At 47.3% G+C, this 15,601-nt stretch overlaps 1 protein-coding gene across 3 annotated transcripts in view; it reads left to right on the plus strand.

The window, feature by feature from the left end:
* DPH6 (diphthamine biosynthesis 6) overlaps positions 1-14,722 on the plus strand; it is a 153,061-nt gene extending 138,339 nt beyond the window's left edge. Inside the window, exons 15-16 of one of the 3 annotated variants that reach the window (XM_063948057.1) lie at positions 3,513-3,879; positions 14,378-14,722. In XM_063948057.1, the coding sequence (XP_063804127.1) occupies positions 3,513-3,879; positions 14,378-14,496 (486 nt within the window). In that variant the 3' untranslated portion in view covers positions 14,497-14,722. Of the gene's footprint in view, positions 1-3,496; positions 3,880-14,377 lie in introns of those variants that run through there. The other 2 variants (XM_063948058.1, XM_063948059.1) reach the window with 2 other exon arrangements.
* Positions 14,723-15,601: the final 879 nt, after the last annotated feature.

The following is a 15,601-nucleotide window of genomic DNA, read 5'->3' on the forward strand; positions in this document are numbered from 1 at the left end:
GAAGCCCTCCCCCGCTTCTGCCAAGTCCTCAGCATGACGCTGGGGCCTTACAAGCGGACTCAGGCACGGTGGGGGCCCGTCTCAAGATTTTCAGCGCGCAGTGGGCTCACTCGCAAGTGGACCCCTGGATCCTGCAGGTAGTATCTCAGGGGTACAAATTGGAATTCGAGACGTCTCCCCCTCGCCGGTTCCTGAAGTCTGCTTTACCAACGTCTCCCCCCGACAGGGAGGCGATATTGGAAGCCATTCACAAGCTGTATTCCCAGCAGGTGATAATCAAGGTACCCCTCCTACAACAGGGAAAGGGGTATTATTCCACGCTGTTTGTGGTACCGAAGCCGGACGGCTCGGTGAGACCCATTTTAAATCTGAAATCCTTGAACACTTACATAAGAAGGTTCAAGTTCAAGATGGAGTCACTCAGAGCAGTGATAGCGAACCTGGAAGAAGGGGACTATATGGTGTCTCTGGACATCAAGGATGCTTACCTCCATGTCCCAATTTGCCCTTCTCACCAAGGGTACCTCAGGTTTGTGGTACAGAACTGTCATTATCAGTTTCAGACGCTGCCGTTTGGATTGTCCACGGCACCCCGGGTCTTTACCAAGGTAATGGCCGAAATGATGATTCTTCTTCGAAGAAAAGGCGTCTTAATTATCCCTTACTTGGACGATCTCCTGATAAGGGCAAGGTCCAGAGAACAGTTAGAGGTCGGAGTAGCACTATCTCAAATAGTACTACGACAGCACGGTTGGATTCTAAATATTCCAAAATCGCAGCTGATTCCGACGACACGTCTGCTGTTCCTAGGGATGATTCTGGACACAGTACAGAAAAAGGTGTTTCTCCCGGAGGGGAAAGCCAGGGAGTTATCCGACCTAGTCAGGAACCTCCTAAGACCAGGCCAGGTGTCAGTGCATCAATGCACAAAGGTGCTGGGAAAGATGGTGGCTTCTTACGAAGCGATTCCATTCGGCAGATTCCACGCAAGAACTTTTCAGTGGGATCTGCTGGACAAATGGTCCGGATCGCATCTTCAAATGCATCAGCGGATAACCCTGTCTCCAAGGACAAGGGTGTCTCTCCTGTGGTGGTTACAGAGTGCTCATCTCCTAGAGGGCCGCAGATTCGGCATTCAGGATTGGGTCCTGGTGACCACGGATGCCAGCCTGAGAGGCTGGGGAGCAGTCACACAGGGAAGAAATTTCCAGGGCTTGTGGTCAAGCATGGAAACGTCACTTCACATAAATATCCTGGAACTAAGGGCCATTTACAATGCCCTAAGTCAGGCAAGGCCTCTGCTTCAGGGTCAGTCGGTGTTGATCCAGTCGGACAACATCACGGCAGTCGCCCACGTAAACAGACAGGGCGGCACAAGAAGCAGGAGGGCAATGACGGAAGTTGCAAGGATTCTTCGCTGGGCGGAAAATCATGTGATAGCACTGTCAGCAGTGTTCATTCCGGGAGTGGACAACTGGGAAGCAGACTTCCTCAGCAGACACGATCTCCACCCGGGGGAGTGGGGACTTCACCCAGAAGTCTTCCACATGATTGTGAACCGTTGGGAAAAACCAAAGGTGGACATGATGGCGTCCCGCCTCAACAAAAAACTGGACAGATATTGCGCCAGGTCAAGGGACCCTCAGGCAATAGCTGTGGACGCTCTGGTAACACCGTGGGTGTACCGATCAGTGTATGTGTTCCCTCCTCTACCTCTCATACCCAAGGTATTGAGAATCATAAGAAGGAGAGGAGTAAAGACTATACTCGTGGCTTAGGATTGGCCAAGAAGGACTTGGTACCCGGAACTTCAAGAGATGCTCGCGGAAGACCCGTGGCCTCTACCTCTAAGAAAGGACCTGCTCCAGCAGGGACCATGTCTGTTTCAAGACTTACCGCGTCTGCGTTTGACGGCATGGCGGTTGAACGCCGGATCCTGAAGGAAAAAGGCATTCCGGATGAAGTCATCCCTACCCTGATCAAAGCCAGGAAGGATGTAACTGTGCAACATTATCACCGTATTTGGCGTAAATATGTTGCGTGGTGTGAGGCCAGGAAGGCCCCTACAGAGGAATTTCAACTGGGTCGTTTCCTGCATTTCCTGCAAACTGGACTGTCTATGGGCCTAAAATTAGGGTCCATTAAGGTTCAAATTTCGGCCCTGTCAATATTCTTCCAATTAGAACTAGCTTCAGTTCCTGAAGTTCAGACGTTTGTCAAGGGGGTACTGCATATACAGCCTCCTTTTGTGCCTCCAGTGGCACCTTGGGATCTCAATGTAGTTTTGGGATTCCTAAAATCATTGAACCACTCACCACTGTGGACTTAAAATATCTCACATGGAAAGTGGTAATGATGTTAGCCCTGGCTTCAGCCAGGCGTGTATCAGAATTGGCGGCTTTATCCTATAAAAGCCCTTACCTAATTTTTCATACGGATAGGGCAGAATTGAGGACTCGGCCTCAATTTCTTCCTAAGGTGGTTTCAGCATTTCACTTAAACCAGCCTATTGTGGTGCCTGCGGCTACTAGGGACTTGGAGGATTCCAAGTTGCTAGACGTAGTCAGGGCCCTGAAAATATATGTTTCCAGGACGGCTGGAGTCAGAAAATCTGACTCGCTGTTTATCCTGTATGCACCCAACAAGCTGGGTGCTCCTGCTTCTAAGCAGACGATTGCTCGTTGGATTTGTAGTACAATTCAGCTTGCACATTCTGTGGCAGGCCTGCCACAGCCAAAATCTGTAAAAGCCCATTCCACACGGAAAGTGGGCTCATCTTGGGCGGCTGCCCGAGGGGTCTCGGCTTTACAACTTTGCCGAGCAGCTACTTGGTCAGGGGCAAACACGTTTGCTAAATTCTACAAATTTGATACCCTGGCTGAGGAGGACCTGGAGTTCTCTCATTCGGTGCTGCAGAGTCATCCGCACTCTCCCGCCCGTTTGGGAGCTTTGGTATAATCCCCATGGTCCTTACGGAGTCCCCAGCATCCACTTAGGACGTTAGAGAAAATAAGAATTTACTTACCGATAATTCTATTTCTCATAGTCCGTAGTGGATGCTGGGCGCCCATCCCAAGTGCGGATTGTCTGCAATACTTGTACATAGTTATTGTTACAAAAATCGGGTTGTTATTATTGTTGTGAGCCATCTTTTCAGAGGCTCCTTTGTTATCATGCTGTTAACTGGGTTCAGATCACAAGTTGTACGGTGTGATTGGTGTGGCTGGTTTGAGTCTTACCCGGGATTCAAAATCCTTCCTTATTGTGTACGCTCGTCCGGGCACAGTATCCTAACTGAGGCTTGGAGGAGGGTCATAGGGGGAGGAGCCAGTGCACACCAGGTAGTCCTAAAGCTTTTTACTTTGTGCCCAGTCTCCTGCGGAGCCGCTATTCCCCACGGTCCTTACGGAGTCCCCAGCATCCACTACGGACTATGAGAAATAGAATTATCAGTAAGTAAATTCTTATTATTCTTCTGTCATTATTATTTATGCAGTGTGTCTTACCTACAGGGTGCCCCCCCTGTCCTCACAGTGGCTGTGGTTCCTAAGCTTCCACGAGGGGCTGCAGTGGAGTGGCATGTCATGGCTGCTGGGAGTGACCACGCTGGGCGAAGAAATATATCTGTGCTCGAGCAAAGTTCCGGATTCCAGGCCACAATCATTGGTTCCGTTTCCAGCTGTGAGACATGTGCCTCCCTTGTGCTTTCCCTCTCTGCACCTGACAGGCCTTGTACGGACGGGTGTAATGCTAGCAGCCTTGTAAGTGCTGTGCTGCAGAAAGCCTCAGCTGAGCTCCCAGCACAGAACCTGGTTATACCATTGTGCTGCAGGATGTTCTACAGGAGTGACCGTGTACAGTTACAGAGTCTCCTGGCAGGTGAGTCACGGCTCTATCAGCCATATTGGCAAACTATGCACTGAACATTCCACTGGGTAGCGAAAGGAAGTTTTAGGCTTATTTTATTCACTTTTTCCTTTTCATATTCTCCCTTTTCTACTTGCTCTGTATGAACAGCCTACTTCTCCAAGTACAAATTAGGGCAGGGGTTTAGTACTAAAAGGCAGTGGCTTGAGCTGTCAGCAATTACAAATGTATGTAGTATTCACTATCCAGCTGTAAATGTGACTCCACGGTGAATCTAAACCAGAGGTTCTCAAACTTGGTCCTCGTGGGCCCACACAGTGCATGTTATGCAGGTCTCCTCACAGAATCGCAAGTGAAATAATTAGCTCCACCTGTGGACCTTTTAAAATGTGTCAGTGAGTAATTAATACACCTGTGCACCTGCTGGGTTACCTGCAAAACATGCACTGTGTGGGCCCACGAGGACCGAGTTTTGAGAACCTCTGATCTAAACCATTGCAGTATATACAGTGTATGCACAGACTGTGTTACATGTTCTTACACGAGAAGTGCCAGTGGCTATACATGGACAGATTTGGTTCTTTGGCCTGAGGTTCAAGCATGATCTGTTTAATTTTTCCACCAGCATGGTTGCCCGAGTTGAACTAGTCTGGTTACTTGGTGCTTGGGCAAGAGGATCACATGGGCTCTGTTAGTGTGCCGTCCAATGGCTGTGCACACTGTTATTATAATTATATATATATATATATATATATATATATATAGCACCACCAGAGATAGATAGTTCTTCACATCAGTCCCTGCCATATTACAGTTAAGTTTATTAGTCATTGGCTATTCCCATTCTTAGAACTCCCCTTGGTAGAATTTATTTTTTATCCGGAGAGTCGTTTTGAGCCAATATATGTAGTGATTTGGGGTAATTTAAACTGAAAAGACCATATTGACCATTGGTGTCACATCATAAATACACTGCTGTAGCATGGTCAGCTGGTGTCTATGGTTTTATTTGTGACTGATCTACCATCCCCCCAGAAGAGCATCCGTTGTCTGGCATTAGGGTTACGCGACCATAAAACAAGAGACATATACAAGATATAATCATCTAATTGATGTAACTTTTCTATTAAATGAGCAATACGAAGTATGTTTTCTTTGTGTTAATGTCAGCATATCTGCCAAATTGACTAAACTATAATAAATTAATTTGAGTTTTAAAATACCTTTTCACCCTAGACACAAACTTCTGAAGTCAGAATTCTACATCTAAGTGCATTAATTTACAGGAAGGCAAAACCAATCCCCCCCTCCCCTCCCCCCCCCCAAAAAAAAAATAGACAAACCCACTAACCTCCCTTTACAATACAATCCCTCCATTCCCTTTATTGATGTGGTTGTCCACCTCTCAAGTCTTTCTTACATTGATGTGTCCAAAATTGTATTCTTTCTGCAGCGGGGTACACTGGTATTCCACAGAGAATAACATAGGGGTGTAGAGTAGTATCTTGATCTGAGGCACCAACAGGCTAAAAGCTTTGACTGTTCCCAAGATGCTCAGCTCCGCCTCCTCCGGTGTGACTCCAAATTACCTCAGTGGTACCAGGAGGTCATAGCAGGGGGGGAGCAACTATTGGTGTACTAAGTCCCCTATCAGGGTACTTAGTCTGCGACCCGGCTAAGCTTAGCGTTAGCGGCAAGGGCGCGGTGGGGGCTGGCTCCAAACAACTCTGTGTCTCCTTGAAGGCTCTTTGTGGGTTACTTGTGCTTAACCCATGGTTTCCCAAACTGTGCGCCGCGGCTCCCTGGGGTGCCGCAGCGCTGTCACAGGGGTGCCGCAGCGCTGTCACAGGGGTGCCACAGCCTGAAGTTAGCAGTTGACAGGGAGGATAGAAGGGGAGACTGTATGCTGCAGGAGCGGCGGGCGGGCAGTGAGTAGTCCGCCTGGGGGGGGGGAGTGCGGGCGGCTGTCCAGTATGTAGTTAGCCGGGGGGGGGAGTGCAGCAACAAGTAAGTAATCAGCGTGGGGGCGGGGCACGGGCGGCTGGAGCGGCCGTCTATTAAGCAATCAGCGGGGCAAGGGGGAGCGCGGGCGGCTGGAGCGCCCGTCTAGTAAGCAATGTGTAATCAGCTGGCGCCGTGGGGGGGGGGGGTGAGGGAGGGAGAGTGCGGGATGTCTGCGGCTAGGTACAGCCGAAGTCAGCCAGTTGATCGGCTGCAGGGGGGGATGTTGTGCTCTCAGGTGCAGGGGAAGGGGGGAGGATGTTGTGCTCTCAGGTGCAGGGGGGGGGGGAGGATGTTGTGCTCTCAGGTGCAGGGGGGGGGATGTGCTCTCAGGTACAGGGGGGGTAACCGGTGACTGGAGTCACCTGGCAGGTAAGGGGTGGTGTTATGAGGGATGTGCTTGTGTGCAGGGGGAACCTGTGAGTGTAATAATCAGTGGAGAGTGCGGCTGCAGGCAGGCTAGAGTGGCGAAAGAGTGCGCTGGAGTGGCCAAGGAGCTGGCTGAAAAAGTGAGTAATGCTGCATTGGGAAATCTATAGGAGGGGGGTGCCTGCTGTAAGTGACTTAAGGGCCCTACACACTCAGCGACCCGCCGCCGAGCTGCCTGACGGCCGATATGGCCGTCAAACGACCCGGCGGTGGAGGGGGAGGTGATGGGGGGAGTGAAGTTTATTCACTCCCCCCGTGACCCGGCTCCATAGCCCTGCATGCTAATATGGACAAGATTGTCCATATTGGCCTGCAGGTATGAACGAGCCGGCACCAACGATGGACAAGCGCACATAGTTCATCGGTGGTGCCTACACACTGAAAGATATGAACGAGTTCTCATTCATTAATGAACGAGAACGTTCATATCGTTCAGTAAAATCTTTAAGTGTGTATGTAGGGCCCCTTTACATGACGACAAGCTGGTAAGCAGCTGGGGGGCTGGTCTTGGTGCATGGATGCACAGAAGCCTTTTTAGATTGATTTATTTGACTGCAAAAAAAACTGTTATTTTATACAAAGCCTGGGTTTTATTTTTTTAATGGATGCAGGTGTTCGCTGCGCGGCGATGAGGCTAAAAAAACGGCACTTCTGAGTATGCGTTGCAATGCGCACGCGCGACGTACTAGTACAACGACCGATGTAGTTTCACACAGGGTCTAGCGATGCATTTCAGTCGCAATGGCTACCGCAGAGTGATTGACATGATGTGGGCGTTTCTGGGTGGCAACTGACCGTTTTCAGGGAGTGTTCGGAAAAACGCAGGCGTGGCTGGGTGAACGCAGGGCATGTTTGTGACGTCAAATCCGGAAACTGAATGGTCTGAAGTGATCGCAAGCGCTGAGTAGGTTTTGAGCTGCTATAAAACTGCACAAATTATTTTTGTAGCCGTTCTGAGATGAAAGCGTTCGCACTTCTGCAAAGCTAATATACACTCCCATAGGGCGGTGGCTTAGCGTTTGCACGGCAGCAAAAAACTGCTAGCGAGCGACCAACTCGGAATGACCCCCATAGGGGAGTATTCATGTACACTACGGAAAATAAATTGATACTTATCACTATACATCGTAATTATTTTGGCGTAAGGGTGCCATGAAAAAGTCAGGGAGACCCAAAGGGTGCCTTGGACTAAAAAAGTTTGGGAACCACTGGCTTAACCTTTTCCTGTGTGTGTGTGTGTGTGTGTGTGTGTGTGTGTGTGTGTGTGTGTGTGTGCTGTCACATTTACATTATGTCATGCAAAGTATGCAGAGTGTGTTTCTTGTACAGCGGAGTGTTCCTCTTCACCAGGGGACACACTACTGGGTACTCGGGGCTCACAGAATAGTGGGGCTGAACCGGAGTGGGTTAATTCTCTTAAAGGAATGATCTCCACTCTTTCTACAAAATTGAGAAAGAGACGCAATACCTAAAACAGACTGTGGATGAGTTTATGAACAGAGACTCAGTCACCAAAACAGCGTCTCAATCCCCTCCAATTTGTCCGCAAAACCGATCTCTGGCTCAAATCCTGCAATCTGACGCTGATGGGTCAGACTTAGAGGAGGGTGAGGTGGACTTGGAGGGTGGGGATGAGGCTCTGTCACAGGGAATAGAGGCTATCAGAGATGTTCTGCATATTCCTGATAAGGTGTCAGAGGAGTGAGAGTAGTCTTATTTTAATGTAAAAAAGAAGTCCTCAGTCACTTTTCCTGTGTCAAGAACCGTGGGTTAATCCTGATAAGAAATTTCAGATCCCTAAAAGGTTACTCTCATACTTTCCCTTTCCTCTGGAGGATAGGAAAAATGGGAAAATCCACCGATAGTGGACGCATCAGTCTCTAGGCTGTCACAAAAAATTGTATTGCCTGTTCCTGGTAGAGCCTACCTAAAAGATACGGCTGATCGTAAAATTAAGAGTACACTCAAATCATTGCACACAGCTGCTGGGGTGGCCCAAAGACCCACTCTTGCATGAGCGTGGATCACAAAAGCCATTGCAAAATGGTCAGGTAACCCAATTGAGGGGTTAGATTCCTTGTCTAGGGGGGATGTTGTTTTACTCCTTCAGCATTATACAGGACTCTGCGAACTTTATGGTGGAAGCCATAAAAGAGATAGGCTTGCTTAACGCACGCACCACCACTATGGCAGTGTCGGCACGCAGGGACTTGTGGCTACGCCAGTGGACTGCTGACGTGGACTCCAGGAAAGGCGTGGAAGGCCTACCATTCACAGGAGAGGCCATGTTTGGAGATGAACTAGACAAATGGATCTCCACAGCTACTGTGGGTAAGTCAACCTATCTTCCTTACGCAATGGTCCGGAAAAACATCTTCATATGCACCAGAGGATCCGTCTGTCGTCAAAGCCAGGATGTCCCTTCTGTGGTGGCTACAGACTTCTCACCTCATCGAAGGTCGGAGGTTCGGAATTCAGAACTGGATTCTGTTAACCACAGACGCAAGCCTCAGAGGTTGGGGAGCAGTAACTCAGGTGGTGCAGTTTCAAGGAAGATGGTCAAGTCAGGAAGTCGTCCTTCCAATCAACATTCTGGAACTCAGGGCCATATAAAATGTCCTTCTGCAGGCCTCACATTTTCTTCAAGATCGGGCCATTCAGGTCCAGTCGGACAATGTGACGGCAGTGACGTACATAAACCGACAGGGCGGAACGAAAAGCAGTGCAGCAATGTCAGAGGTGTCAAGAATTCTCCTCTGGGCAGAAAGAAACGCTGTGACGTTGTCAGCGGTCTTCATTCCGGGAGTAGACAACTGGGAAGCAGACTTCCTCAGCAGACACGCCCTGCACCTGGGGGAGTGTGGCCTTCACCCGGAAGTGTTCAGGTGCTTGACAAGTCAATGGGGATATCCACAGATCGACTTGATGGCCTCTCGTCTCAACAAGAAGCTCAAGCGGTATTGTTCCAGGTCGAGAGACCCACAGGCAGTGGCGGTGGACGCCTTAACAACTCCATGGGTCTATAAGATGGTGTACGTGTTTCCTCCACTTCCTCTGATCCCAAGAATTCTAAAGAGAATAAAAAGGTTAAGGGTTCAAGTAATATACATTTGCTCCGGACTGGCCAAGAAGGGCCTGGTATGCGGACCTTCTGGAGCTGCTCCTCGAAGATCTGTGGCCTCTACCTCTTCGCGAGGATCTTCTGCAACATGGCCCTTTTGTCTTTCAGGACTTACCGCGGCTACGTTTTACGGCATGGAAGTTGAACGGCTGATTCTGGCCAGGAGAGGGATCCCTCACAAGGTTATCCCAACTATGATCCAAGCCAGGGAGGGGGTAACGTCTAAGCATTACCATCGTATTTGGAAGAAATGCGTCTCTTGGTGTGAGAGCAGTAATTATTCTGTGGTGGAATTTCATCTGGGACGTTTCCTGCTTTTTCTGCAGGCAGGCATGGATGTGGGCCTGCGTCTGGGCTCCATAAAAGTCCAGATTTTGGCCTTGTCCATTTTCTTTCAGAAACAATTGGCTTCTCTCCCTGAGGTCCAGACGTTCTTGAAAGGTGTTCTGCACATCCAACCTCCCTTTGTGCCTCCCACGGCACCTTGGGATCTCAGTGTGGTGCTGCAGTTCCTCCAATCGGACTGGTTTGAACCATTACAGGAGGTGGATGTAAAATATCTTACGTGGAAGAATGTCACACTGTTGGCCTTGGCTTCAGCAAGACGTGTGTCGGAGCTGGGGTCTTTGTCTCACAAAAGTCCCTATTTAATTTTCCATGAGGACAGAGCTGAACTCAGAACTCGTCAGCAGTTTCTTCCTAAAGTGGTGTCCGCATTTCACATCAACCAGTTTATTGTGGTTCCGGTTGTCACAGACACCTCTGCTACTTCAGAGTCTTTGGATGTTGTTAGGGCTTTGAAGGTATATGTAAAGCGAACATCTCGTCACAGAAAATCTGACTCGCTGTTTGTTCTTTATGATCCTAATAAAATTGGGTGTCCTGCTTCAAAGCAGTCCATTGCACGCTGGATCAGGCTTACTATTCAGCATGCTTATTCCACGGCAGGTTTGCTGTGTCCAAAATCTGTACAGGCCCACTCTACTAGGTCGGTGGGTTCTTCCTGGGCAGCTTCCCGGGGTGTCTCAGCTTTACAGCTCTGCCGAGCGGCTACTTGGTCAGGTTCGAACACGTTTGCTAAGTTCTACAAGTTCGATAGTTTGGCCTCTGAGGACCTTCAGTTAGGTCAATCAGTTCTGCGGGAACCTCAGCACTCTCCCACCCGGTTTGGGAGCTTTGGTACATCCCCATGGTACTAAATGGACTTTAGTATCCTCTAGGACGTAAGAGAAAATTGGATATTAATTACCTACCGGTAAATCCTTTTCTCGTAGTCCGTAGAGGCTACTGGGCGCCCGCCCAGTGCTTCGTCGTTCCTGCATTGTTTCTTGGTTAAGTAATGTTGGTTCAGCCGTTGCTGTTCCTTTTTCAAGTTTGGTTAGCTTGGCTTTCCTCTTGTGTGTGCCGATTTGGAATCTCACCACTATCCTTCTCTCAAAGTATGTCCGTCTCCTCAGGCACTGTTTCCTAGTCTGGTAGGGGGAGCATAGAGGGAGGAGCCAGCCCACACTATCAAATTCTTAAAGTGCCCATGGCTCCTAGTGGACCTGTCTATACCCCGTGGTACTAAATGGACCCCAGTATCCTCTACGGACTACGAGAAAAGGATTTACCGGTAGGTAATTAAAATCCTATTTTTTCTCTCAAATTCATATTGGTTACTTTACGAGCAGTATCTTTCAGCCACCTTGCTTCATTCATCCTAGTCCTGCCCTGTGGCCCCAGCTCCGGGTACGAAACAAACTCTGAATCTGATGGCAACTCAACAAGTCTTTATCATACTACAGACTACAGCTTGTCCAAATGTACAGTATTTAATTTCTTTCTAACAACTATTACTTTTGAACTTTTGCTGCTGGTCCGCCATCTATTAATGTGGGAACCATTTATTTGGACATACCAGTGGCCCACTACAACATCACCATGTCAGATTTTGCCTGAATACCATTGATTGATGTTATTTATGAGCTATGTGTATTATGTTTGTAATGGTGTTATTGTATATATTTCCACATTAAATATTATACATTTTTTATGTGCCTTTTTCAAGCCCTATGCTAATTATTTTAATGCTGTTTAGACTATCATAGTGCTGTACAACCTCCCATCTTTTTAGTAACTTCAGCTACTTGTGATCATTTGGGAAAGTAAAGAGGAGGAATTTGGTAATATGCCCTAACACTACCAGCAACCAGTTTGGTGTCCCATTTGTCCAATGAAGACTTTGATTATATTGAACAGGTCTGGTAGATGCTTATGCCAGGAGAGTTGCTAGGCCAAGTGTGATTAGCTTTCATTGCTGGTTACTGGCTGACTGGACTGTACACTAGTGTATGTCGATTGGAAGTGCCAGATCTTTTGGAGCCATTCTGGCATAACAAGACCAGGTTACTGCTTCTTCGGACATCTTTATGGTTGGGTCAGTGAGCTCTCACCATGGGAATGAAGATGTAAGGTATATTTAAATCTTCTGTGTTCTGATATAATCTGAAGGGTTCTGACAATTTTTCAAAGTGTAATAGTAGCACAACTGTCTGGTGCCTGGCTGGCTGGCAGGGTGTGTACATTATGCAGTTGTCACCATCTTGGTGCCAGTGTTGTCAGCGGTGAGATATAATTAACAGAGCTTTCAGCGGCAGCTCATAACATCTTCAAAAAGAAAGCTAATTGGTCTGTATCTGTTAATGAGGTACCTCCCTTACCTGCTCTGATTAAATTCAGATTTATCCGAGGAAGATGCATTTTTTTATGATTTAACGCTTACTGCTGCAAGGAAATCATTGCGCATTGGCCCTTATTCCGAGTTGATCGCTAGCTGCCGTTGTTCGCTGCGTAGCGATCATTTAAAAAAATGGCAAAATTACACATGCGTATGAGCCGCAATGCGCACATGCGTCGTACGAGTACAAAGAGCATCGTTGTTTTGCACTGCTTCTAGCGACGATTCCATTTGCACAGCCGAATGCAAGGAGATTGAGAGGATGAGGGCGTTTATGGTTGTCAACTGACCGTTTTCTGGGAGTGTTTGGAAAAATGCAGGCGTGTCCAGGCGTTTACAGGGCGGGTATCTGACGTTAATTCCGGGACCTTCGTCGCAGCAATCATCGCACAGAATAAGTAACTACAGGGCTAGTCTTGTTTTGCACAAAATGTTTTTGTACCGCTCGGCTGCACAGGCGTTCGCACTCTTGCAAAGTGAAAATACACTCCCCCTTGGGTGGCGACTAGGCGTTTGCACGGCTGCTAAAAGTAGCTAGCGAGCGATTAACTCGGAATGAGGGCCATTAATGGCAAATAATACTGTTTGAGTCCTATATGAGTTTGAGTCCTGTCTGTCAGAGTACTGATAGCTGAGGTTTTTGGTTATGGCAAAACTGTATCTAGTATGACTCTAGTGAGGCCTTTTCCTGGGCACTACTCTAAGGCTGGATAGGTTAGCTGATAAATTACATTATATATTGTCATCTGTCCCCCACCCCCGGTGTTATTGATCCATGCCAGTTCCCTGTTGAATTTGGTACATTGGGCCCAGAGTGTATAAACAATGAGGAGTCTCTCTGTATAAACTGGTTCTGTATGTGTGACCGGGGGACAGGATGCTGCCAGTCACAATATCAACACCTGCACCCCAATGTTTAAAATCCCGACAGGGGCAAGGTAATTATGCTATCCCCTTTCCCACAGCCAAACCTTAACCTCCCCCTTAGTGCCTAAACCTAACCCCTCCCTCCCTGCAGCCTAACCCTCCCCCCTTTGTGTCTAAACCTATTCCCTATCTCTACCCCCCACCCAGGCCCTAACCTGCCCACTGTACTTAGGATTCCGGCGTCAGTCTCCTGACCCTGTCGGGAATCCAGCAACTGCGTTCTGATGGGTGCCGGGATCCCAGCGTCTGGATTCCGACTGCCGGTAATCCCGACAGCCTGTAACTTAACCGGATCCCGTATGAACTTGTGGAATAGATAACCTGACCTCATGTGTGCATTAAAAGTCGTATTGCTATGGTCATCTCTTTGATTTTGCCATGGACAAAGGTGAAGAAAAGAAACCATCAGGCAGAAAACGTCCCCTCCTTACAATAGGCATTGGCAGTCCAGCGGTTACATATTTGTCCGGTCCTCTCTTGTGACCCGAAAGCGTGCATTAGTTGTGGGCCTAGATTAGAAGGTGTAGAATCCTAATTCACACATGTAGTTTATATTGCAAGTGCACGCATTCAGCTCTTCTCTCCCTCCCTGTCCCTCGCTCTGGTACAGCTGGGATACTTGTAATGAACGACTCTTTGATTTAATAAAGCCCAATTATTGCTGCTGTTTATCTGCTCATTTGGAACATTTTGGGATTCAGCAAATTGCAACGCTCCCGGCCTTTCCAATTTCAAGAGCTGCTAATATCCCCCACCAGGCACTGAATTAATAAAGCACAACAAAAAATCCTCATTCTAAGGAGATTATCATTACACAGCGAGTCTCTCCTGCTTCCCAGCTCTGTAGAAGTTACAAAGAAAGGAGCTGATGAGCGTGGACTCCTGACAAAACCTAATCTGTCCATTCCCTTTGTGGCAGGAGACCTGGGGATACTCTTGTGTTGTCTTTCTGTTACGGCCTAAGCCTTTTTGCTGTTATATTATTCCGCAAGGCATTATAAGCCACCATGCAATTCAAAAAAACTTTGTAACCGATTGAGTAACTGTTCAGTGTCGTTTGTCCTCCGATCAGTAAATTGGTTTTATGAGTATTACAATATTTTTGATTGTTAAATTTAACGGTTTCTATTCTTTTTAATGATCTGCTTACTTGACCTCTTGCTGTGTCTTATAGAATGCGGTAATTGAAATACAGTACAGGTAGTAGTATGCAGCTGTTGTGCCAAATTTGAAGGCAGTGATATAAAACGATCTTAAGGTTGTAAGTAGATCATGACTTTTGACTACCCAAATGCTGTCTGTCTATTTTCCAGAGTTGCCGGAGATCCTGGAAACAGTATGGGGTGAGAACGCTCCCTGTCTGGTCTTGGTGCCTGTAACAGACCTCCCCACCTCTGACCTTCTGCACCTGTCTATCTGGCTCAGCTCCTGATCCTCTGGAGAACTTCCAATTGTCCATGTCTCTAGAATCATGTTCATAACCACTAAATGTTCTTCCTGCATAGAGCATGGAAAGGGTTAACCGTGTTATGAAATGATTTGATTTCTCATCACTCAGAACGGATATCTTATTTGGAGTATTTCAGTCTGAAACTCCTTTCCATTATCACACAGTTGACTTAATGACATTTTGTAATTAAAATTTACATATTATTTTATTTATGTAGTTTCAATATATTATTCATGCTGTACAATCAGAGATCTTTGTTCAGACTCATCAATCTCTGCTCCAGTAGAACTTCCAATCTAATTTCCTTTTCAGACACGCAGGTCCAGGCTGCTGTCTTCTCTATGTATTGGGGTTTCCTCATGTCTGCTCTGCCTGAAGAGTTGCTTAAGAAACCATGGAGCTGCTACCGGCTGTATTGGCTGATATTAGCTGCGTTTCCAACACTATGGGGTAAATGCAATAACTGCGAGTTGCAGTCAGCTGCAAGATTTCAGCGATTTACATGTTAGATTGAAAGTGCTAATACTTTAAAGTCAAAATCTCGATGCTGCCTGCAACTCTCAGGCTATTACATTCACCCCTATGTTCTGGTAGCTGACGTCTGTGTCTGCTTCCAAACAAGCGGGCATTAAACATTGAAATCTACTGGCTTGTTCTGTTATTGCGGATACCATTAAATTGCCCATCAAACGCTACACTCTAGCTGCTGTAATCCAGAGCAGAGGAAACAGAGGAGGGAATTCAATTAGGTGCGAGTTTGGCCCTGTGTTCATGGTGAGCTTGCATTGCAAATTATATTTGCAATTTAATTACAAATTCGCATTTGTTTCAGAGTAAATTTGCCTGTTTTTGTTGGCACCCCCCTGAGCAGGTGAAAAGGCAGGGAAAATCTTTTATTTTGTTGGGACTTGCTTCAGAACCCCTTGGACACACACCCCCCACCCCCACCCCCATGACTAAGTAGGCATTTGGAAGTTTTTCAGTTAGCTTAATTGGGATAATAATTACATGTCATTATTGTGGTATACAATTATAATAATGGCTTCAAGTTACTCCAAGATCAACTTTTTCATTAGTTTATGTACCC

This window comes from Pseudophryne corroboree, chromosome 12 (genome assembly GCF_028390025.1).
Source record: "Pseudophryne corroboree isolate aPseCor3 chromosome 12, aPseCor3.hap2, whole genome shotgun sequence".
NCBI classification, from domain to species: Eukaryota; Metazoa; Chordata; class Amphibia; order Anura; family Myobatrachidae; genus Pseudophryne; species Pseudophryne corroboree.